The sequence below is a fragment of the Pelodiscus sinensis genome, chromosome 19 (genome assembly GCF_049634645.1).
Source record: "Pelodiscus sinensis isolate JC-2024 chromosome 19, ASM4963464v1, whole genome shotgun sequence".
Classification (NCBI taxonomy): domain Eukaryota; kingdom Metazoa; phylum Chordata; order Testudines; family Trionychidae; genus Pelodiscus; species Pelodiscus sinensis.
This window is the reverse complement of record NC_134729.1, coordinates 14219603-14245638: the sequence shown is the minus strand read 5'-3', so window position 1 is coordinate 14245638 and position 26036 is coordinate 14219603. Positions and strand designations below refer to the sequence as shown.

Below are 26036 nucleotides of genomic sequence, written 5' to 3'. Positions count from 1 at the left end.
TGAATGTGGGGCTGGCACAGGGGTTGTGTGTGTGACACGGGGCAGCGGGTGAATGTGGGGCTGGCACAGGGGTTGTGTGTGTGACACGGGGCAGCGGGTGAATGTGGGGCTGGCACAGGGGTTGTGTGTGTGATACGGGGCGGCGAGTGAATGCGGGGCTGGCACAGGAGTTGTGTGTGTGACACGGGACGGTGGGTGAATGTGGGGCTGACACAGGGGTTGTGTGTGTGATGCGGGGCAGCGAGTGAATGCGGGGCTGGCACAGGGGTTGTGTGTGTGACACGGGGCAGCGGGTGAATGCGGGGCTGGCACAGGGGTTGTGTGTGTGACACGGGGCAGCGGGTGAATGCGGGGCTGGCACAGGAGTTGTGTGTGTGACACGGGGCAGCGGGTGAATGTGGGGCTGACGGGTTGTGTGTGTGACTATGGGACTGGCAGAGGTCTGGGATAGAAGTTGTGTGTGTGACACAAGGCTGTGGGTGAAGGTGGGGCTGACACGGTGCTGGGTTAAAAGTTGTGTGTGACACGGGACAGCGGGTGAATGTGGGGCTGGCACAGGGCTGGGGTAGAAGTTGTGTGTGACACGAGGCAGTGGGTGAATGTGGGACTGGCACAGGACTCGGTTAACTGTTGTGAGTGTTACACAGGGCAGCGGGTGAATGTGGGAGCTAGCACAGGGTTAGGGTAGTGATTGTGGCTTTGACATGGGGCAGCGCGTCAATGTTGGGACTTGCACAGAACTGGGGTGGCAGTTGTGTGGGTTACACGGAGAAGTGGGTAAATGTGGGACCTGACAGGGTTGTGGCTGTGACATGGGGCAGTGGGTGAGTGTCGGGGCTGGCACAGGGCAGGGTAGAGGTTGTTGCTGTGACATTGGACAACGAGTAAATGTTGGGGGCACAGGATTGGTGTAGAGGTTGTGGGTATGACATTTGGCAGCAGGTAAATGGGGGGGCTTGCACACAGCTAGGGTAGAGGTTGTGTGTGTGACACAGGGCAGCACATAAATGTGTTGGTTGGCACAGGGCTTGGGTAGAGGTTATGTTTGACACTGGGAAGCAGATAAATATCAGGGATGATAGTTGTTTGGGGTAGAGGTTGCAGTTGTGACAAGGAGCAACAGGTAAACCTCAAGTCCTGGTAGAGGGTTGAGGTAGATGTGGTGTAATACAAGGCATCAGATTAATGTCAGGGGCTGGCACAGGTGGGTTAGATGGAGTGAGTGTGATACTGGGTGGCAGTTAAATGTTTCAGGGTTTGGCAAGCAGCTGTAGCAGAGGTTGTAGGTTTGACTTGGAGTGCATGCATAAGTCTGGGTTTAGAAATTGTAAGGCTGACCAGAGGCATTGAGTAAATATTGGGAGGTTGGGCTCTGTAGTTGATACAGTACTGGGGATAGATGTAGGGAATAGGTGCATTCTTTGTAGGGCTGGTACTGTGGGGCTGGTTGTGGTGCCCTAGATGTTTGGCTCTGTACAGATGGAGTGGTTGTGTTTGAGGATTGGGGTTTGGCTTTGTCACTAGAGAATGGAATGTGTGTGGTGATGTGAAGGATCCAAGAAACTAACATGATGCTAGGGACAGGAGTTCTAGAGGGTGCTGTCACAGTAACAGGGTGTATGGATGGGATTTGAGTTTATAAAGGAGGATGGTTGGCATGATGTCTAAATGGGAGTGAGTTGTGAGGAGTTCAACATCCCTCTTAAGGAGGGGGATGTAACCGCAAGGGGCTGACACAGTGGTGGTGGTGGGAAGGGCTGAATGGCATAGTTTGTGGGTGGGTGCTAAGTCTAAGAAATCCCATATGGTATCTAGGGGAGGGAGTTAAGCTGCCTGAATGGTCTAGGGGCAGTGACTGGAACACCAGTAAGGAGAGGACCATATGAGGGGTCAGCCCAGTGTCTATGATGGGCAAGAAACATAGACTGGCCATTCTGGATTTGACGAAAGGGCTATCTAGCCCAGTGCCCTGTCTGGTGATAGTCGTCAGTGCCAGGTGCCCTAGAGGGAATGAAAAGAACAAGGAATCAGCAAGTGATCCAACCTGTCTCCTATTCCCATCTTCTGGCAAAGAGGCTAGGAAGACCTTCCCTGTTAATTTTACCTAGGTTTTTTTTGAACTCTGTTATATCATCTTGATCATGTTGTGAACAACATCCTCTGGCAGAGTTCTATAGGTTGATTGTACGTAGTGAAACAAAATTACATCTTTACAACCCTGCTGCCTATTATTTTCATTTGGTGACCTTTAGTTTTTCTGTTATGAAACAGAGTAAATAACACTTTCTTATCTACTTTCTCCACACCAGTCATTATTTTATAGACCTCTGTCATATCCCCCTTAAACCTCTCTTTTACAAGCTGAAAAGTCTCAGCCTTATTCATCTCTCCTCATATGGAAGCTGTTCCATACTCAATCATTTTTATTGCCTATTTCTGAACTTTTTGCAATTCCAGTATATCTTTTTTGAGATGGGTGACCACATCTGTACACAGTATTGAAGTGGGGACAGTGGAAAGGGCCGAGAGGTATAGTTTGATGGTGTGAAGTCTAAGAAATCCCATGTGGTGTCTAAGCAGAGTATCAAGCTGTCTTATTTTCTCTCCCTTTCTTAATGGTTCCCAACATTCTATTAGCTTTTATGACTGCTGATACACAGAGTGGAATAATGTATCCTGGAGTACCGTAAGCAGCCATGTGAGTGTCTAGATCAGGGCTACTCAACATGCGGCCCACGTCCTGTTGTTTGCAGCACGTGGTGCGGTTTGGGTTTACGCAGAGCTCAACATGTGGCCTGCGGGTGGGATCCTTTGAACATGGCCTCCACTAAGAACATGCTCAATAATGGCGAGTCAATATAATAGTCTTCTGTTGATATGCATTTTAGTAGTTAAATTCCTGGACTGTCATTGCTTATTGAAAGTGCTGTCATATGGGTGGAAATGGGGTAAATATTGCATTTCATTAATATCAGCAGAACTGACTTAAATGGGGCCAGTGTGTTGTATAGTCTTGCCTTAATCTTTGTATTCATACCCATCAGTGTGAAAGAAGCTATTTGTATATATTTGCATATATTTGCCTGTACATGCAATCACACTAAAGTTGTGGCCCTCAGCATATTCTGAGAGTATCATTGTGGCCCCCGGGGCTTCCAAAGTTGAGTAGCCCTGGACTAGATGATGATTCCCATTGGCTCTGGAGAATGTTTCTCTCATATGTCTCTCTTACTATGCTCTCTACCCTGAATGCTACTGCTCCCTTGTGATGCACTCTGTTCATCATTTGCACTGGACAGTAGAATGGCTGCTACAGTGGAATTTCTCCCCCCCCCCCTATTTATGGTACTACAGAAGCTCCTAGTGCAACTCTAACACTTTCTATCCAATAGCTGGATCACTTAGCGATTGTGTCTTTTGTTCATTCCCTGTGAAGCACCTGGCATTGGCCACTGTTGAAAGCAGGATAACTTAGCCAGATGGACCTTTGGTATGACCTTCTATGTAAAGCCTTGCCAGCAATATATAGTGGAAATTCATAAAACTAAAAAAAATCACAAAAGAATCTACCTGAAGCAGAGTTTTTATCCTGAGAAGGGGAAAGTACAAGAGATTCCATGAAGTCTTAATAGGGATTTTGCTGTTGCTATTGACTTCACATGGAAGGTACTCAGTTTCTGTGGTAATTGGTGGCAATATAAAACTCTAAGATAGATTTGTTTCTGTGACTCCTTCATCACAAGATGATAGGGACGCCAATCCCACTCGTATTAGTTGAGTATTAGTCTCTTGTTTTTATCAAGTTTTAGACAAATAGTAAATGTTTTGTTTGCTGGATGATTTTTTGTCTGTTTGATAATTGAAGAAAATATAAGTAAATCCAAATTCTGTATCAAAATGTCTTCATTTAGTTTGGGGTATTGCTATTTCAAAGCTGTTCTGGCTAATTTTGGCATGTGGCTAAATGTCAGTTGGGTTTTGGGATGTCAGCCATCCAGAAAGAAACTGAATTTAAACGCTTGTCCAGAAATTTGTGAGAAATAATGGAAGACCCCTGTTCCCGGTTATCTTGCCGCTTTCATTAATAGTCACTAAACTCATTTATAATTGAGAGCCCTGTGACCAAAGTGATAGCTGTGGGCATCTGGTGGAAATGTTTCTAGGATGTATCTCTGGACTTCTGTTGCGGTTGTTTCGCGGATCTGGGTCGAGTCTGACAGTGATACTGTTTTAAACTTTTCTCTCTGTCTAGAATGCACATGATTGGGGTTTGCACTGCTTCCCTGGGCTCGCTTGGGTTTATGCGGCTTTTTGGAGTGCCCTGGTCATGGAGTCTGGCAGCAACACTGGGTGTTTACATCGGGAGTGGAGGATGGAGGTTTCTCCGTATCATCTTTAAGACTGCTGTGAGGGATCTCTTGTAAGTGTGCTTTGTGGGTCTTCATCTTATTTTGTAACGTGTTGGTTTTGTGTTTGCATAAAATGACTTTGCACTACTCACAATAAAACTGTTATCTGCAACTCGCATTAGCAGCACAACAGGGGAAAGATACTAGAATGTTGGAAACATACCTATGATGACTACAGTGGTCTTGTACCCTTGCTGAAATCTGGCCACATTAGAAGTCCTGAAATGTTTGGAAAGGTGTTTGACATAAGAACTTAAAATAAGTGGATTTTGTGTCATTAAGTTTGAACCTGTCAAGGTTAAATTTGCAGTTACAGCTTTTTCTGCTTATTGTGTGTTCTTGTGTGGGAGAAGTTAATTGTGGCCTGAAAGGTTTATGGCAGGGGTTCCCAAACTTTTTGACATTGGGACCAGTAATTCCATTCACGAGCTTTTGGAGGACCGGTAACATTCATTTGCATATTTTCATATTCATTAAGCAAATGATGAATATTCAAACAAGTTGTTTCTGGTCCCTTCAAAGCCCCCCAGTGCCAGCTTTAGCAAAGCTTTTGATATGGTCACCCACAATATTCTTGCCACCAAGTTAAGGGAATATGGATTGGATAAATGAACTGAGAGGGTATGTCTACACTTGCTCCCTAGTTCGGACTAGGGATCCAAATGGAGCATACCAAAATTGCTAATGAAGCACGGGATTTAAATGTCCCACGCTTAATTAGCATATTTGTGGCCGGCTGCCATTTTGGATTCGGGGTATTGCGAAATAAGTAGCCCCGTGTAGATGCGTTATTCCGAGAGAAAATCCTTCTCTCGGAATAACTGTCAAACCTCATTGCACGAGGAATAAAAGTTACTTATAAACGTGGGTTATTTAAATCCTGCGCTTCCTTAGCAATTGCGGTATGCTCCATTTGCATCTCTAGTCCGAACTACGGAGCAAGTGTAGACATACCCTCTCAGTTCATTTTTTTCAGTACTGTTTTTTGCAGCCCAAAAATGTAAACACATATTAAAAAAAAGAATTAAAAATGAATAAATTTTCAGTGTTTCACCCAGTTGCATCCTCCGCTCAGCCTGGGCCAGGGCTTGGAGGACCCAGCGCCGCATGGGCACTCCAGGAGATGGGAGCAGGAGCAGATTGGGGGTAGGGTTTCTGGCTAGGAGGGAGGGTGCAAGGAGGGGAAGGGTTGCCAGGTGTCCAGTTTTGTACCGGAGAGTCTGCTATTTGAGGGTTCTGTCTGGGAAACAAATTGAGAAAATACCAGACATATAGGCTACGTCTACACTGGCCCTTTTTCCGAAAGGGGCATGCTAATTTCACAGGTCGTAATAGGGAAATCCGCGGGGGATTTAAATATCCCCCGCGGCATTTAAATAAAAATGTCCGCCGCTTTTTTCCGGCTTTTAGAAAAGCCGGAAAAGAGCGTCTACACTGGCCCCGATCCTCCGGAAAAAAGCCCTTTTCCGGAGGCTCTCTTATTCCTACTTCGATGTAGGAATAAGAGAGCCTCCGGAAAAGGGCTTTTTTCCGGAGGATCGGGGCCAGTGTAGACGCTCTTTTCCGGCTTTTCTAAAAGCCGGAAAAAAGCGGCGGACATTTTTATTTAAATGCCGCGGGGGATATTTAAATCCCCCGCGGATTTCCCTATTACGACCTGTGAAATTAGCATGCCCTTTTCGGAAAAGGGGCCAGTGTAGACGAGCCCATAAAGTGTCTGGTATTTTCTAATTAGGTAAGTTTTATTATTATTAGGTGTATCAGTCCATAGCTGCGAACAGCCTAGCTGGTAGATGTGATCACGCTGCATGAGTGTGTCTACCAGCCAGGCAGTTCGCAACTACTTGAGGGAGGGTATGGGGGGGGGGCAAAATGGAATCCCCGGGGTCAGACTCACTCATGTGCCCGGGTCTGCATATACCCTGCCCGGGTCAGTCCTGCTTCCTGCCGGCCGATTCACGCTCCCCCCCTCCCTACCCGCTTCTCCTCCCGATCTCCCCCATCCAGCCCCATTCCCCCTTACCTCCCTCCCAGCTAGCCGATTCTCCCCCGCTTCACCTTCCGATCTCCCCAGGCCAGCCCCGCTGCCCCCGTCCAGCCCTGCTTCCAGAGGCTGGTTCTCTAGTCCTCCTCCCGATTTCCCCCGGCCAGCTCCCCCACCCCGTCCTCACTCCCCCAGCCAGCCCTGCTTCTGCCAGCCGCCTGCCTACCCCCTCCTCCCGATCTCCACTGGACAGCCCTGCTACCCCCAACCCTGCTTCCCAGTCACCAGTTTCCCCTACACACACACCTCCTCCCAGCCCATCCCGCTCCCCTCCCGTACCGGGTCATGGCCCGTAGTTTGGGAAACGCTGGCTTAGGGTATGTCCATGCTGTACATTACAGCATGGCCCCTGCAGCACTATGACGTGGGCCGTGTAGTCTCTCTTTAAGGCCAGAGGCAAGCTCTTCCAGGGTATGTCTACACTACCCCGCTAGTTCAAACTAGCGGGGTAATGTAGGCATACCGCACTTGCAAATGAAGCCTGGGATTTGAAATGAGGAGTAACGGTAGTTCGAACTAGGAAGCCTAGTTTGAACTACCTAGTTCATGCCCCGTGTAGCCGCACTGCACGGGGTTCGAACCAGCGGGGGTTTAAAAATGACGGCTCCCCGCTTATGCAAATGAAGCCCGGGAAATTCAAATCCCGGGCTTCATTTGCAAGTGCGGTATGCACACATTACCCCGCTAGTTCGAACTAGCGGGGTAGTGTAGACACACCCCCAGAGAGCAAAAAACCCATCCTGAACAAAGGGTGGTAGCTTCAGTGATGAGAGCATGGCTCTCAGTGATAAAGTGCAGCCTATACTAGCACTTTTCAGTGCTAAAACTTTTATTGATTGGGAGGGGTGTTTTTTCACACCCCTGAATATTGAAAGTTTTAGCACTGAAAGTGGCAGCCTTAGATTATCTAGGAATACAGATAAATTGAATGGTTCAGAATGAAGACTTGCACTGAGGAAATGTTCTGATTGTGAAATATAATAAGAGGCTTGTAAAACTTTTGTTAAAGTGAGTGGAATTTATTGGAGAAACAAAATATTTTGTTCCTGCTAAAGGTAAAGGAACAGTCAGTAAATATTAAGTTTATAGATTTTTAAAAAAAAACCCTTGTGATTCATACAACAGTCTCTAGTCTCTACCCAACCTCCTGAGGCAGCCAAAGACTCTGTAATTAGCGTCTCACTTAGTTCCGTGCCTCATGGGCTTCTGTGAGGGAACCTCTTTGTTCTAAAGGATTTAGGGCTCTTGTGATCACCAGAGACTGCCTAGCTTTACTGTAGCTGTCAATGGACTTCGAAGGACTGTTTCCTTTTGATTGCACGGCAAGTGAGGAATAATGGCAGAAAATAAATGGAGAGAATAAAGCCCCTTCAGAATGGGAAAAGGGTAGCTAACAAGTGAAAAGGCTCTTCTGTTCTGTCTCTGGCATAGCTCAGTACAGGGTCACCATGAAAGGCCAGCTCAGTCTCACAAAATGCCTGCTGCCTGTTTTCAAAACTACACCCTCCCCCATCCCATGGCTTTGCTGACCAGGGTTCCTGCTGCTGACAGTAATGGGGGATGTAGAGTTTTTATGGTGCTGGTAAGTAACGACCTTTTAACTTGTTGGGGCTTCTTGCAAACAATTTTTCTACTTGATAGAGAAAATACAGCCAGCACCTTCCTGCCCATTAGGGAAGCAGAGACCAGGTGGGTATTCTTCTTTGGGTGTTGATACTCTGATCATATATTTTCGCATACTTAACTCTCTGTGTACTGAGAAATTACAATAAGTATCAAAATAGAGTCAGACTATGAGTGTCTTCAACAGAAACTATACAGTGTAAGTGTGAAAAAATCCAGAGTTACATTTCAGGAAACAAATTCCTGACCCATAACTGATGTACAGTAGACTTCCGATAATCCAGCACCTTTGGGACCTAGGGGATGCTGGATTATAGGATATGCCGGAGTATCAGGAGGTACTCCGGCAGGGGGGCTGTGATGGGTCTGGGGGGAGGGTGTTGGCGGGGAACGGCCCGGTGTGGGGCAACCGCTGGTGACAGGCCAGCTGGGGCTGCAAGCGGCAGCGGCGACTTGAGGAAGCGGTGGGGCAGAGCAGCTGGGGTGCTGCCGGGTTGAGAGCAGCTGGGGTGCTGCCGGGTAGGTCCCGCAGCACCAACCCTCACCTGAGCGGCACTGCGGGACCAACCTAGCAGCACCCCAGCTGCTCTACCTCACAACTTCCCCAAGTCCACTGCTGCTGAAACTGACGAGCTGCGGACTTGGGGAAGCAGCGGGCAGAGCAGCTGGGGTGCTGCCCGGTTGGTCCCACAGCGCCGCCCGTCACCCCTCTGCTTGGCGCCCAGCAGCACCCCAGCTTCTCTGCTCCGCAGCTCCCCAAGTCCGCTGCTTATCAGTTTCAGCAGCGGCAGCAGTGGACTTAGGGAAGCGGTGTGGAGCAGAGCAGCTGGGGTGCTGCCAGGAGCCAAGTGGGGGGGAGGGGCGGCGCTGCAGGACCAACCCTGCAGCACCCCAGCTGCTCTGCTCCGCGCCACTTCCCCAAGTCCGTCGCTGGTCAGTTTCAGCAGCGGCGGCAGCAGACTTGGGGAAACAGCGCGGAGCAGCTCCAATTGTCCGGCTGGCCGGAGCACTTCTGGGTTCCAGTTGGTGCCGGACTGGAAGTGCTGGACCACTGGATGCCGGACAATTGGAGTTTTACTGTAATAAATATGAGGGAAATCAGAAAAGACCACCCCTTTCCTTGTGAGACTCTTATTTCAGGCTCTAGTAGATTTCACATTAGTGTTTGCTTCCTCCAGTTATTTGTAGACTACCTTCTCTCCCCCAAAGACTTCATTTGGCAGCACCAAGAGACTATATCCAGGCCAGTATGCAGAGGGGTGCAAAGAATGCGAAACTCCACCCCCCCCCCCCATGGTGCCTCAAGTAAGCATGCTCTGGCCAGGCAGAGGAAGGCAGGAGTGGCATGCTGCCTAAGCCTCCCTCCCCCATGTTCTGACCAGACAGGGGAAGGCTGGGGCTGATTTCCCTGCTTATTTGGGGGACTATGGAGATGCATTCACACCCTTGCAGTCCACATTTACAAAAAAAGTACCCCCAACAGAAATTCTTGTATAGGGGCCTGATACCTCCCCTCCATTTCTGGAACAGTTTAGATGTCTGAATGATAAGAAGATTAATATACTGGAGGCTTTGCTCTGACAAGAATCTCTGCAAGCTGCATGGAAACTTTTCAAAGGCACCATAATAGAGGCCCAACTTAAATGTATACCCCAAATTAAAAAACACACTAAGAGAACCAAAAAAGTGCCACCATGGCTTAACAATCAAGTAAAAGAAGCAGTGACAGATAAAAAGGCATCTTTTAAAAAGTAGAAGTCAAATCCTAGTGAGGAAAATAAAAAGAAGCATAAACTTTGTCACATTAAGTGTAAAAATAAGAATAAGAAAAGCCAAAAAGGAGTTTGAAGAACAGCTAGCCAAAAACTCTAAAATTACATCGGAAGCCATACGGTTGCCAGGTGTCCGGTATTCAACCGCACAGTCAGGTGTTTGGGGCCTCTGTCTGGTTAAAAAAAAAATAATTAAAAAATACTAGATGTGCAATGTCTGGTATTTTCTGGTTTTCTGGCTGGGTGCCCGACGGAAGCCTGGCGAGGGGAGTGGCTGGGATGTGGGGCGCGATTGGCACTGGGAGCCGCTGGTTGCGTCTGACGTAGGAGTGACGCCTTGGGGAGGAGGAGAAGCCCTGTGTGTGCTCCTGAGCACTGTTCAAGGGCATTGTGGAGCTATAGCCGGACTCACTTGTGCTTCGCCGGGACCATGCATGGGACAGGCAGCGCCCTGGGATCTGCATGTGCCCAGATTAGTCCTGCTCCCCACCGGCCAATTCTCTCTCCTCCTCGGCCAGCCCCGCTCCCCCCGACCACATCCCAGCCAGCCCTGCTTCCTGCCGGACATTTCTCCTCCTCCCAATCTCCACCGGCCAGCCCTGCTGCCCCAGACCCCCATCCCCCGCCAGTCCTGCTTCCTGTCCCCCCCCCCCTCCTCCTGGCCAGCCCTGCTCCCCTCCTGGCCGGTCCCTTCCCATCAAGTGTGTCCGGTATTTTTTCTGAAGTAACCTGGTAATCCTAGGAAGACAGCTAAACAACCAGTGGGGCCCTTGGATGATCGAGATGCTAAAGGAGCACTCTATGATGATAAAAACATTGCAGAAGAGCTAAATGAATTCTTTGTTTCAGTCTTCACGTTTGAGGATATTGGGGAGATGTCCAAACCTGAGCATTTTTTTAGGTGACAAATCTGAGGAATTGTCCCAGATTAAGGTGTCATTAAAAGAGGTTTTGGAACAAACTGATAAACTTAACAGTAACAAGTCACTGGGACCAGATGGCATTCACCCAAGAGTTCTGAAAGAACTCAAATGGGAAATTGCAGAACTATTAACTGTGGTTTGTAACCTATCCTTTAAATCAGCTTCCATACCTAATGACTGGAAGATAACTAACACCATGCCAATATTTAAAAAGGGCTCTGGAGGTGATTTTGGCAATTACAGACTCTAATGTCAGTACCAGGCAAATTAGTTGAAACTTTAGTAAACCATAGTAATGAAATTGTCAGACACATAGATGAACATAATTTGTTGGGGGAAAAGTCATCATAGTTTCTGTAAAGGGAAATCATGCCCTACTAATCTGCTAGAGTTCTTTGAGGAGGTCAACAAACATGAGGACAAGGGGGATCCAGTGGATATAGTATGTAGTATAGTACATAGGATATAGTATTTCTTTGGATTTCCAGAAAGTCTTTTACAAGGTCCCTCACCAAAAGCTCTTAAGTAAAGTAAGTTATCATGGGATAAGAGGGAAGGTCCTTTCATGGGTTCGATAACTGGTTAAAAGACAGGAAACAAAGGGTAGGAATAAATGGTAAGTTTTCCAAATGGAGAGAGATAAGTAGTGGGGTCCCCCAAGGGTCTATCCTGGGACCAATCCTATTCAACTTATTTGTAAATGATCTCGAGAAAGGGGTAAACGGTGAGGTGGCAAAATTTGCAGATGATACCAAACTGTTCAAGATAGTTAAGATCAAAGCAAACTGTGAAGAGCTTCAAAAAGATCTCACCAAACTACGTGATTGAACAACAAAATGACAAATGAAATTTAATACTGATAAATGTAAAGTAATGCGCATTGGAAAAAATAATCCCAACTATATATACAATATGATGGGGACTAATTCATACTGGGCTGGATGGACTGTTGGTCCGACCCGATATGGCCATTCTTATGTGAGAAACACTGTCGCCAGTCACAAATGCATGACTTTTCTACATGGGAAGTCTGCCTCTGTTCTGTTACAGCTCCAATTTTGAGTTAATGCTACATGCCCAAGTTGTGGTTTTGTTTTGAAACTTTCTTTATGGAGTCATGGAAATGCTTTTGTGTGTTCCCTCAGGATCTGCAAATTACTGTGCAGGTTGTGGCAAGTAAGAGTTATTCTAAAACAAAATGTATTTGCAATTTATTTTCTTGTTCAGGAAGAGAGCACTCTCTCTGTTTCCCAGTCCCTTAAATTAAATCTTTAAAGTAAGGATATGTAATATTATTTCATCCATGTTGTCGGTTAAAAATACCTTTTTTAATCTGGTCAAGTTATTCAAAGTAAATTTGCTGTGCATGAAGTGTGTATGGAGTGTGGGTGTATCTAAATATCTAAAGAGGTACAACTGGTGTAGTGGGACAGCAGCAGTCTCGCCTTCCAGTTAGAGAACAGTGCTTTAGCTGGCCCAGGCCAAGAGCTTCTGAGTCAGATTCTCCTGTGGAGTGTGCCAGTCTTTTTGGAAGACTGGCATTAAGACTAGGAGGCATCTCAGACAGAAACTTCAGAGTCCCACTATGAACTCAGGCTTTGTCTACTCTAGCACATTGTCTGCAAAACTTTTGTTGGTCAGAGGTGTTAAAAAACACTCTCCTGACTGATATAAGAATCACCAACTAAAGTTCTAGTGGGAACAGTGCTATGTTGGCAAGAGAGCCTTGATTGCCAGCGTAGTTAACGCTGCTCTTTGGGTGTGGTTTAATTCTCTCAAAAGAGAGCCCTCTCCCCAAAAGCAAAAAGTAGCTACATGGGAGACCTCACCAGACCATAGCTATAACAGTACAGCTCTATGAATCTGGTGGGTGGATACAGCCTCAGTGTTTATCGTGATAATCATCTGCCATTTTATTAGCATCCAGGATAAAAAAGAGAAATAGACAAGTCAGACCCAAGAGGTCTTGCGGATTGAGGTCAAATGAAACTGGTGCATGAATCCGTTCCCATCAGAGCAGTAATCAATAAAATACAGGACTATGTAGCACTTTAAAGACTAACAAGATGGTTTATTAGATTATGAGCTTTCGTGGGCCAGACCCACTTCCTCAGATCAAATAGTGGAAGAAAATAGTCACAACCATATATACCAAAGGATACAATTTAAAAAAATGAACACATATGAAAAGGACAAATCACATTTCAGAACAGAAGTGGGATGCGGGGGTGGGGGGGAAGGAAGGTAAATGTCTGTGAGTTAATGATATTAGAGGTGGGGAAAGGTAGATGTCTGTGAGCTAATGGTATTAGATGTGATAACTGGGGAAGCTATCTTTGTAATGGATAAGGTAGTTGGTGTCTTCGTTGAGCCCCCCCCGCGGAGAGTGTCGAATTTTAGCATGAATGACAGTTCAGAGGAGTCCCTTTCAAGTGCAGATTTGAAAGTCTTCTGGAGTAGGATGCATGTAATTAGGTCGTTGAGATAGTGTCCTTTCTGGTTGAAATGGCAAGAAACTGTTTTTTCTTTGTGATCCTGTCTAATATCTATTTTGTGGGCATCGTAATCCATTAAGATTTTTTATTTTGTGTTGTTGAATCCTTCTAATTTTGTAGGGATATTTCATGGCTCACTAAATTTTTGCCATCACTAGATGAGGACTGAGAGGATCTAGAGTGAAGAAGAGTTCACCTGTAGATGGTGTGGTTTGTCTTTTATAAATTTTCTGTAAGAGCTCATAAGAACGGCCATACTGGGTCAGACCAAAGGTCCATCTAGCCTAGTATCCTGTCTGCTGACAGTGGCCAATACCAGATGCCCCAGAGGGAGGGATCACAATAGGTAATCCTCACGTGATGCCTCCCCTGTCACCCACCTCCAGAGAAACAGAGGCTAGGGACACCATTCCTACCCATCCAGGCTAATAGCCATTAATGGACCTAACCTCCATGAATCTATCTAGCTCTTTTTTGAACCCTATTAAAGTTCTAGCCTTTACTGCATCCTCTGGAAAGGAGTTCCACAGGTTGACTGTATGCTGAGTGAAGAAAAGCTTTCTTTTGTTTGTTTTAACTCTGCTACCTATTAATTTCATTTGGTGACTCCCTAGTTCTTCTATTTTGGGAATAAGTAAATAACTTTTCCGTATTCACTTTTTCCATACCAGTCATGATTTTATAGACCTCTGTCATATCCCTCCTTAGTCTCCTCTTTTCTAAGCTTAAAAGTCCAAGTCTGTTTAATCTCTCTTCATATGGGACCTACTCCAAACCCCTAACCATTTTGTTGCCCTTCTCCAAACCTTTTCCAATGCCAATATCTCTTTTTTGAGATGAGGTGACCACATCTGTATGCAGTATTCAAGATGTGGGCGTGCCTTGGTTTTATATAGAAGCGATACGATATTTTCTGCCTTATTCTCTATCCATTTTTAATGACTCTTAACATTCTATTTGCTTTTTTGACTGTTGCTACACACCGAATGGATGTTTTCAGAAAACTATCCACAATGACTCCAAGATCTCTCTCTTGAGTAGTTGTAGCTGAATTAGTCCCCATCATATTGTGTATATATAGTTGGGATTATTTTTTCCAATGTGCATTACTTTACATTTATCATCATTAAATTTCATTTGCCATTTTGTTGCCCAATCATGTAGTTTGGTGAGATCTTTTAGAAGCTCTTCACAGTCTGCTTTGGTCTTAACTATCTTGAGCAGTTTGGTATCATCTGCAAATTTTGCCACCTCACTGTTTACCCCTTTCTTGAGATCATTTATAAATAAGTTGAATAGGATTGGTCCCAGGATAGACCCTTGGGGGACCCCACTACTTACCTCTCTCCACTCTGAAAATTTACCATTTATTCCTACCCTTTGTTTCCTGTATTTTAACCAGTTTCCAATTCACAAAAGGACCTTCCCTCTTATCCCATGGCAAGTTACTTTACTTAAGTGCCTTATGACCTTTTCAAAGGCTTTCTGGAAATCTAAGTATACTATATCCACTGGATCCCCTTTGTCTACCTGTTTGTTGACCCCCTCGAAGAACTCTAGCAGATTAGTAAGGCATGATTTCCCTTTACAGAAACCATGATGACTTTTCCCTCAACAAATTATATTCATCTATATGTCTGACAAATTTATTCTTTACTGTAGTTTCAACTAATTTGCCCGGTACTGACATCAGACTTACTGGTCTGTAATTGGCAGGATCACCTCTAGAGCTGTTTTTAAATATTGGTGTGATGTTAGCTATCTTCCGGTCATTAGGTACGGAAGCTGATTTAAAGGATAGGTTACAAACCACAGTTAATAGTTCTGCAATTTCCCATTTGAGTTCTTTCAGAACTCTTGGGTGAATGCCATCTGGTCCCAGTGACTTGTTACTGTTAAGTTTATCAGTTTGTTCCAAAACCTCTTCTAATGACACCTTAATCTGGGACAATTCCTCAGATTTGTCACCTAAAAAAATGCTCAGGTTTGGACATCTCCCCAATATCCTCAAACGTGAAGACTGAAACAAAGAATTCATTTAGCTTCTCTAGCTCCTTTAGCGTCTCAATCGTCCAAGGGCCCCACTGGTGGTTTAGCTGTCTTTCTGCTTCTGATGTACTTAAAAAAAAATTTAGTATTACTTTTTGAGTTTTTGGATAGCTGTTCTTCAAACACATTTTTGGATTTTCTTACTCTATTTTTACACTTAATTTGACAAAATTTATTTGTGTGTTAAAATGCATTTATTTGTGTAAACTTAGATCCACTGAAATTTTCAGCGGATCCACGTTTACATATGAGAGTGGATGGGGGGAGGCAGGACCCGGCTTTTAAGCCAGCTCCCCACAAGCACCAGCTCCCATTCACCACCTCCTGCTCTCTCTGTTTCAGAGGCAAGGGGGAGAGTAGTCATCTCGGCAGGAGTTGGTACGTGTGAGGAGTGAAGCTGGCACCCCACATGTAGCGGTTCCCGCCTGCCCACCTCCCTCATGTTGCTGTTTCTGATTCAGAGGCAGGAGAGGAGGAAAGGCAGCTCTGTAGGACTGGTGCTCATTGAGAGCTGGCTTTTAAACCAGCTGCCCTTGAGCACTGGCTCTCCCCCTCCCTGCCACCTCTGTAGCACAGGTAGCCGGATTAAAAACCTGCTCCTCCCATGCACTCCGGCTCCTGCCCCTGCTTCTCCCTCTGCCATAGGGCACCCATTTCAATTCTCATCTTCAGAGGAAACCTGCACAACATCTACAAAAGAGGAGCTTGGGAGCTTAAGTTCTGTACTCTGTTAGACAGCAAAAGACTCGGTGGACTCACAGGATTTATGATTTATTACAACAATCTATAATACAGTATCCCTCCCCCATTTTGTCCCTCAGCTCTCTATGACTGCAAGGGAGTTAAACTGGCCACTTCACACATTTCAAGGGACCTTTCAAGTTCAACTACTTATGGTCGTGGTCACCAACCCATCAATTGCGATTGACTGGTTGATTGCCAGGGCATGACCAGTCGATCGCGAGGCATTCCAGCCCCCTCCCCCCTGCCATTCTTTCCCACTCCCAAGAAGGAGCCCACGCTGATGCTACCTCCTGGGAAAATGGAGGTAGTGTTCTCCATTCCTGCAGTGGGTGGAGAGGGGAAGGAAGTCCAGCAGCTGCACACCAGGTCTGGTGCCTCAGAAAGCATGCGGACTGCTCCTCCCCTCCCCAAACAGCCGGCGTGCTTCCTGAAAAGCCGGGTCTGGAGTGCAGCCGCAGAACTTCCTTCCTCGTGCTTCCTTCCTTCCTTCCTGCACAGGGGAGGGGGAGGAATCATGGGGAGGGGAGGAACAGCGCGCACGCTTCCTGAGAAGTTGGAGCTGGTGTGCAGTCCCAGGACTCCTTCTCCCCATGTCCTTGCACAGGAAGGGAGGCAGGAAGCAGGGAGAAAGAACTCCCTGGCTGCACGCCAGATCCTGCCCCCTGCCCAGGAGCCATCCAGCACCCTATCCCCTGGCCAGACATCCACAAGCACCCTGCTTCTGCCTCCTCCCTCCTGGCCAGACACCTACCCCCAGCTTGCTCCTGTAACCTATTTTCCACCCAGATTCTGCACCCCCACCCTATTCTACTCACTGGCAGCCCTGTCCTGCACACTGGATCCCTCATTTTTGGCCCTACCTCAGAGTGTAGAGGAGCCCACAACTTTCACCAACTCTGGAACTCCAGAAGAGTTAACCTGGCCTGAGGCCTTGAACATCAGTCCTACCTACATCCCCCCACCCCATGGAGCTGGAGTGCCAGGGGAGTGAGGTGTCTTATTTGGGGCCACATCAGTGAGGCTTGGGGGATGTTTGGAGGGATTGTTTTTTTGCAACTCACTTGTGTGGTCCCCAACTGATTTTTCTGTGGGTCAGTGAGCCCGACCCAAAATAGGTTCTCCTCCCATAAATACAGACAATGCTAAAACGTTTTGTGTTTTACAAAATATTTTATTTAAAAATGAAACCTGGCCAACAAGCCCCCAGTAGGGGCCAAGGCACCATCTGGCCACAGAATCATAACACTCTCTTTTACCCCCCACAGATCCCCCAACCCTGAGCCTATCATACACTGGAACCCCTGTCCTGAGTCTCCCACATCCCCAGTCTTCTGCCACAACACTCCTGCACCATCCACACACTGCAAATCTGTGTCCTGAGCCCATCATACTCCCACCCTTCCTGCCCTGAGCCCCTCATACACTCCAACCCAAATTCCTGCACCCTCACATCCTCAAGCCTGAGGCTTGCCCAGCACCCCAGCCCTCCACCTGACCCCAACAGTCCCCAGCCTAGAGCCCCCCTCCCTGAGCCAGAATCCCCTTCTCTGCCTGCACCCAAATTCCCTCCAAGAGCTTGCACCTCTCACCCCTTCTCACACCCAAATCTCTCATTCCCACCCTAGAGCCCGCACCTCCTGTCTCAACTCAGTGAGAGTGAGTAAGGACTGGGGACAGCAAGTGATGGAGAGGAGGAGAACAGAGAGGGCGAGGCCTCAAGGAAGGGTTGGGATCTGGGGGAAGGGATGAGATAGATCTTGGCTTGCCCTGATATTTAAAAAGTGATCTTGGGTGTGAAAAGGTTGGAGACCACTGACTTATGGTGAACATTGGCACTCCAAGTATGTTTCCCAGACTAGGGGAAGAGCTGCATCAGCTTGAAAGCATCTCTCTTTCACCAGCAGAGGTTGGCCCAAAAATGGTATTGGTTCTCCCATCTTGTCTGATTAGAATCTCTTCACTTTAATTTTGAAGTGGCAGGAGGAGCCCTGGAGGCAGCAGAGGCCCAAGAACTGTAGAAACATACATTGCACTGGTCACATTTGGAATTGCTGAACTACAAGGGCTAGAAAGAAACTTTTTAAAGTTAAACCTTAGATTCTGCAGAAATTAATAGATTGGGGCTCCCAACTCTTCAGGGAATTTTTTTTTTTAACCTGTCACTGGAGAGTGATCGAAAATTTCAGACCTTATATGGCAGGTTAGAAGCATCAGGCTATGTGTTAAACTATGTCAGGGGTGTTGTAATTTCTGCTGGAATTGTGACTTTCTTTTCCTTACTGCAGTGGCCTCTCGGTGTTGATACGAGTCAAATATGAGTTGCGAAAGCATCAGCGAGCCAAAAACACTATCCCAAAGATCTTCCAGGATGTCGTCCGCCGACACCCTAACAAAGTGGCCCTAATCTATGAAGCTAGTGATGAGAAATGGACATTCCAGCAGCTGGATGAGTATTCCGATGCTGTGGCTAACTTCTTCTACCAGCAGGGATACCGTCTAGGGGATGTCATTGCCATTTTCATGGAGAGCCGTCCCGAGTTCATAGGCCTCTGGCTTGGGATGGCAAAAGTTGGTATTGAGGCAGCTCTAATTAACTTCAATTTACGCCTGGATTCTTTGGTTTACTGTGTGACAACATCTGGGGCAAAGGCTGTGATCTTTGGAGGAGAGCTGGCTGCAGGTGAGACCTAGAATTGGTACACATTAAGGATCAACTCCTGAAGTTCTTATTTAGACCAGGTTTCAGCACACTTTCAATGAAGCCAGTGGTAGTTCTGAGTTGACATGGTAGGTTCCTTCCCTCCCTCATTTGGGTTTCACTTGGAACAGAATGGGAGAACTGAGTCACTGCTGATCAGTTACTAAATGGGGAGGAGTCTGTAATATGATGATTAGGAGTAGTATTGTGGGTAGCTACAAATATTATGTCTTTTATGTCAGTGTTTTCCTGATACTGAGTTGCCCATCTGACCTCTTTAGTCAGGTCTGCTCTCCTTGGGGTCGTAAAGAGAATTAGAAAATTCCTTCTCCAGGAGCTTCACACCTGTGCACAGAAAGAAAAGGAAGGTTATCTGTAATGTTAGGTATATTCATTTCCTATCCTATGGTGTTTGATAATCTTTGGTTAATTTCACATTTTGTGCCCTCTGTGCCAGTGATTCTCAAGTGCTGCACCAAGGACTTCATGTTTAGCCTACATGACTTTTGGGGTGCATTCAGAAAAAACTTTTGAAAAGAGACATTGACATACTTTGTGATAACCATGTAAATTTTTGGTACTAATAGTACATATTCTTTACTTTGAAAAGATGTATTATTTTATTTACAAGACTGTGATTAAATTGTCACTAGTATAATTTTAACAGTCAAAAACTGTGGCTATTGTGAATTTGCAGTGGCTGCACATGCAGCCACAGCAAAAATTCATTTGAGAACCAGCGGTTTACACAATGATAGTAAGTGTATGGACACGGTACATTATAAGGCTATTGAATAATTAAACTTTCTTTCACAGTTTATTAACATATCTAATTTGAGGATTTGAACCATTGACCTTGAAAAACTTCTACACTGTTGAGCTACAGCTGATGCGACGAAAATGGATAAAAGGATAATTTTGCCTAAATTTGCAGTAAAGTCCCATGGCTGATCTAAGACACTAAGGTCATGGTAATTTGAGTGTTACGTGGATTGGTATTTCAGTTAAGTCGCCAGTTTTTCTGGTCTTGGCACTGCAAATGTCTCAAATGCAATGAAAGAATAACAGTATTGGCAATGTTGTTCTAGTGGTCCAGAGCTTTGTGCTTGTTGTAATATAGTTGTATATTGCAGCAATATCTGAAGTGAATGAGAAGCTGGGCAAGAACATGGTGAAATTTTGCTGTGGAGACTTTAACCCAGATGCTGTCCCTGTGGAGACTAAATACCTTGATCCTCTTCTGATCACTGCATCAAAATCTCCTCCAGAGCAGGTTGCAACCAAAGGGTTAGATGGTAAGTTTCTCAGTGAGTTTATTTTCCTGTGATACATTAGAAGAGTAAGACCTGGAACTTGAGGAGTCCTTTTTTTGAGGTGTAGTAAAGACTGAATGGGCAACAAATCAAGCAGGGAAGGTGAGAGCAGTCCTAACCACTTTGAATCACTAGCTATAAAAGAGAAAGATGAGGGTAAAAGTGGACAAAAGGCAGCACACTAAGGCTGTCTCTACACTGCACCCCTTTTCCGGAAAAGGGATGCAGATTAGACACTTTGGAATAGCAAAATCCGCAGGGGATTTAAATATCCCCCGCGGTATTTGCATTAACATGGCTGCCGCTTTTTTCCGGAGAATCGCGTCTAGACTGGCGCTTTTCTCCAGCTTATCCCCAAGCTGGAAAAAAGCGACAGCCATGTTAATGCAAATACCGCGGGGGATATTTAAATCCCCCGCGGATTTTGCTATTCCAAAGTGTCTGATCTGCATCCCTTTTCCAGAAAAGGGGTGCAGTGTAGACACAGCCTAACTGTAAGTATGATGGGTAAATATCTGTCGCTGGAGTTTATTGGCTTCCCAGGGTTTCCTAGCTTATTTTCCTACCTTTTGATCTTGCTAAGGGAACATCCATATCTCATCAAGTCTCCTGTCTCCTGATGACTGAAATGCTTTAGTTCAGGGTGGCCTTTGGTCTACAGGAGGTCAGATGTGGTGATCTGATGATCCCATTTAGCCTTAAGCTTTATGACACTTTATCTACGTTGTTTTACACTGTAATGTTGTCTAATTAGAACATAGGAACTTCAGTGCAGAGTGTTCCCTGACTGTGCAGAATGTTCCCTGACTGCAGCTACTGGACAGATAACATTAATTCAAGGATAATAATAAACCCCTTTGCACATGTAAGACATTGCACTGCAGGGTTGTCCCTCACTGCCTGAAAGTATGCTGATAGAAATGTAGAAAGTATGCTGTAGAAAGTATGCTCTGAGCCCTGTCAGGGATCAAAGACAAGAGTTGGGTATTGCCTACCTTTAAGAGGCTTGGCCTTCATCATGGATCCAATCCTTTTAGGTGCTTAGCACTCCTGTGAAGAAGTGTTTTGTACCCTTAGTCCACACTGGTGTCAATAGAGTTGAAAGCACTGTGCATCTCTCTGGATTGGGTCTCATGAGAGAAGGACGTGCTGCAACTATGTGCATCTAAGAACACTGAAGAAACTAGAAGAGCATCCTGCTTGTATTTAGGGAAGGTGGTGAAGGGTTTCCCTGTTTGTGGAGTTTCCCTTATTTTCCCCTAATAGGTCTGCTTTGGGGGTTATTTTCATTGCTACTGACCTCACCCTCTCTCTTATTTTACTTGTGGAAGAGAGGAGCTGTCTGGATAGTAGTGTTTCATGTTTACTAGACTCAGATATAGGCAATGAGTGTATTCTTCCCTTTTCTGCATCCTGCTACAAAGACCTTTTAAGACTTCACTTCAAAGAGAATCCTCTGAATGGTCATTCATGCTTAAATTCGACACTTTACACGCAAATTTGAATAAAGACGCTAATTATCTTACCCATTACAAAGATAGCTTTCCCAATTATCACCTCTAATATCATTAGCTCACAGACATTTACCTCCCCCCTCTCCATCCCCCTTCTGTTCTAAAATTTGATTTGTCCTTTTCATATGTGTTCATTTTTTTAAATTGTATCCTTTGGTATATATGATTGTTACAATTTTCTTCTACTATTTGATCTGAGGAAGTGGGTCTGGCCCACGAAAGCTCATCACCTATTAAACCATCTTGTTAGCCTTTAAAGTGCTACACAGTCCTGTTTTTTGTTTCAGCTTCCCTTTTCAGTAACTGTTACTGTAGGATCAGTAACACTTGTAGGGAGAAATGTGGTGCTTTGTAATGTAAGTTCTTCTTCGAGTGGTCCCCGTGGGTGCTCCACTCCAGGTGTCGGGTCCCGTCCCGGCGCCGCTGGTCGGAAAGTTTTCCATAGCCGTAGCCGGGCTGGACCGCGCATGCGCGAGCGCAGCGCGCGGCGTTCGCGCCTTTGCAACGGTCCGGCCCCCGCTTGTCAGTTCCTCTCAGCCGCCCGTGGTCGCTGGCGGAACGCCGCTTCTCTCCTCACAGGAACGTCCTAAAAAAAAAAAAAAAAGAGAAAGAAGAAGTAAACAGATAGAAATAGTTAGTCGAATTGGATAATAATACTTAAAAAAAAAAAAAAAGGATAAAAGAAGAAGAAGAAAAATTATGCCTGGGTCACCAGGTTTTAAGCGGTGTCTACACTGCAAGGAAGCCATGCCCGCATCTGACGGGCATGAAGCCTGTGTAAGATGTCTGGGAGAGGCGCATGTACCCCAAAAATGTGCTCACTGCGCAAAATTAACTCCCAGGGCGCGCAGAGAAAGGGATATGCGTTTAAAACTCCTTCTCTGCGATAAGGCACTACAGCCTTCTGAACAGCAGTTCTCAGAAGCTCCCGGAGGGCAAGGTAATAGATCAAGGTCTTCACCGGCAACGGGAACGAAAAAGAAAAGGGCTTCCCCTACGCGCTCCCTCCCGCCTCCTTCAATGTCCCGCGTTCCTCAGGGACATAAGCAAGGGGCCTCCGGGGCCGCAAGACAGCCGGAGAGGTCGCATAAGCCGCAGGCAGCAGCATCAAGCCGCACGTCATCGGCACCAGCTCTGCGCCCCGCTGACAGCGCCAATGACTCGCAGCGCGCGGCACCTCTGCAAGGGCTGGAGCCGCGGCAGTCTGCCTAGCCGCAAACCCGAGCGGCACCGCAAATGGCTGCATTAAGCCAGGGCAAGCCAGCACAGGGTCCGGCACCGGACGCAGCCCTGACAGACGGCACCGGGGAGTTTAGTGAACGGGGCCGGCAGAGCGCCCCCCCACTGTGCTGAGTCGGCACCAGCGAATCAGCCTATTGTTACAGCCGCACCGGAGGAGCAGCTGACCACGGTGCCGGGCAGAGCAGCAGAACAGCATGACGGTGCAGTCTCTCTTATTCCTCCCTCTGCCAATAATGCTTTACCAACACAAGGGAGGGAGGCTCCTCCTACCTCTGCAGTCCCCACTAAGGCTGCTAGGAAGTCATCAATGAGGCATTCAATTTCACCCTCACTTGAGCCTTCAATCTCTCCCTCTCATTCACCAGGGATTAGGCATAACCAACCAATGTCTCCGCGATGGAGATCAAGGTCTCGTTATTCTGATCATCGCGAACGGTATCATCATTATCATCGGGAATCGTCATACAGATCCCGTTCACCAAGTTTTTCCCCCCCGAGATCCTATCATAGGGGGTATGCCAGTAGATACTCCTCGCGGAGGTCATCTCCTGATCACCCTGAATATAGACGCAATCGCTCATCTTGCGAATATGAAAGACCTCACTATCGTTCTCGGCACTGCTGTTGCCATACTTCTCATGAAGCGCGACAATTGTCACCAATTCAAGACTGGAAGGGGGTGTCACCTCGACAGCAGAACCGCTCGCCTTCAGTACAACTATCTGAGCCTGAGGAAGGACAGATATCGGATACGGACGATCAACTGCGGACTGCGTCCCAAAAAGATATGTCGTCATCTTATCCTGACGATGCAGTGTTTGAAGGGGACCCATCTCCCCAGATGACACAAAGGACTTTCAAGAGCTTTTTAAGAGAGTGGCCCAGTCTCAAGATATGCAGATACTAGACACTCCAACGAAACAATTTAAGCTCTGGAGAAACTTAAACCCTAAGCAACAATCTAAAGTTGCCCTTCCTATGGACGAGGCTATTCTCCAATCAGCAGCAGTGATTTGGCATACTCCGGCTTCGACTCCACCAACTTCGAAACCGGCGGAGAAGCGCTACTTTATAGCATCTAAAGACTCAGAATTTCTGTTTACTCATCCGCAGCCAAACTCTTTGGTTGTTGACACAGCTCTCCAAAGGGCTAAGAACCCACAGCTAAAAAATGCGGGGGTTGATAAAGAGGCAAAGAAACTGGATGCCTTTGGCCGGAAGGTTTATACATCGGCCACGCTGCTCCTTCGCATAGCGAATTATACAGCTCTCCTGGCGAATCACAGCTTCGATAGTATAGCGAAGCTTACTGATCTATCCCAGAGATCATCAGAGGCGGACAGGGAACTGCTCCGATTTATCCTCAAGGAGGGCTATGCATGTTCAAAGGCTAACCTCCAGATAGCTATGGACATAGCTGATACGGCAGCGCGGGGAGTAGCAACAGCGGTGTCAATGAGGCGCTCTTCCTGGCTCGCCACGGCGGCGGTGCCTAAGGAGCTGCACTCCAAGGTAGAGGACCTTCCCTTTGATAAGGTAAAGTTGTTTGCAGAAAAAACAGACGAGGTCCTTCATACGGGGAAAGACTCAAGAACAACGCTTCGTACGCTCGGCATGTACGCACCACCATTCCGTCGCCGGCGTTATTTCCCATACCAGAGACAGTATGATTATCAGTCTCGGAGGCAGCAAAATCGCCCTTTCGATCAATCGCGATCAAGACAGCGCCCTCAACGAAGGCGTCCACCACCACCACCTAGAATGTCGGGCACGCCTGCCTCAAAACAGCAAGTTTGACTCCCTGGTCGAGGGCAAGCGCACACTACCAATCACTCTGGCAAAACCCATTTTCCACCACCGCTTACTACCTTATTATCACCAATGGGTCGAAATAACATCGGACAAATGGGTTCTGGAAGTCATAAACAGCGGTTTCACCATTCCCTTCGTCTCCATCCCCCCCACCACCCCACCCTCCCCGTCCCTTTTCAGGGACCCATCTCACGAAAATCTCTTGCAACAGGAAGCTCATCACCTCCTGGATATCGGAGCAATAGAGAAGGTCCCCGATCAGTTCAGGGGAAGAGGGTTCTATTCCAGATACTTTCTAATGGAAAAGAAAACGGGGGGTTGGAGACCCATTCTCGATTTAAGAGGTTTGAATCGTTATCTTCGCAAATAGCGTTTCAAAATGGTGACCCTGAATTCTATAATACCATCCCTCGATCCCAACGATTGGTTCGCTGCCCTCGATTTACAAGATGCGTATTTTCACATCACAATACATCCCGCTCAGACGTTTTCTGCGATTTGTGATAGGCCACGAACATTTCCAGTATCGGGTTCTACCGTTCGGGCTTGCGTCAGCTCCCGGAGCGTTTTCAAAAACCCTGGCTGTTGTAGCGGCGCATCTGCGTCGGTTACAGGTGATAATATACCCGTACCTGGACGACTGCTTGATAAAAGCTGCCACGCAGCGAGAGGCATCACAGATGGTGGCGACAGTCGAGCAAACGTTCGAATCACTCGGCCTCCTTCTCAACAAGCAAAAATCGACACTTGTCCCAACTCAATTCATAAAATTTATAGGGATAAACCTAGATTCGCGCATGGCGAGAGCTTATCTACCTCAAGAAAGGTTCCATGTAATCAAGGATCTGGTTACTATACTCACAAGGAACATGACCGTATCGGTATACAATTGCCTTCGTCTCCTGGGACATATGGCAGCAGCCACTACAGTAGTCCCTCATGCGCGCCTCCACTTGAGGAGTCTCCAACATTGGCTGTCCACGGTTTATGTCCCCGTGAGACACGACATTGAAAAACTAGTGTGGTTACCTCCGCATATTCAGAGATCGCTGCAGTGGTGGACAAAAGAGCAAAACCTCCTGCCGGGAGTTCCATTCCATCGACAACAACCAACGGTACAGATAACATCGGATGCCTCGCTCATAGGCTGGGGGGCCCACATGGACAGCGAACGAATCCAGGGCAAATGGTCGCTCAGCGAGAGGCGTCTGCACATAAATTTGTTGGAACTTCGAGCGATTTTCTACGCATGCAAACATTTTCTTCCTCAGATCAAAGGTCTCACAGTAAGGATATTGACGGACAATGTAGCTGCGATGTATTATGTCAACAGGCAGGGAGGAGCACGATCACGCTCCCTATGCGCCGAAGCAGTACGGTGTTGGAACTGGTGCATAC

The 26036-nt window shown here is 46.7% G+C and overlaps 1 protein-coding gene across 5 annotated transcripts in view; it reads left to right on the top strand.

Moving 5' to 3' along the window:
* SLC27A1 (solute carrier family 27 member 1) overlaps window positions 1–26036 on the top strand; it is a 64029-nt gene that overhangs the window by 8251 nt on the left and 29742 nt on the right. Inside the window, exons 1-5 of one of the 5 annotated variants that reach the window (XM_075902461.1) lie at window positions 1893–1920; window positions 2674–2686; window positions 4253–4420; window positions 18345–18739; window positions 19891–20052. In XM_075902461.1, the coding sequence (XP_075758576.1) occupies window positions 1905–1920; window positions 2674–2686; window positions 4253–4420; window positions 18345–18739; window positions 19891–20052 (754 nt within the window). In that variant the 5' untranslated portion in view covers window positions 1893–1904. Of the gene's footprint in view, window positions 1–408; window positions 943–962; window positions 3774–4252; window positions 4421–18344; window positions 18740–19890; window positions 20053–26036 lie in introns of those variants that run through there. The other 4 variants (XM_075902457.1, XM_075902460.1, XM_075902459.1 and 1 more) reach the window with 4 other exon arrangements.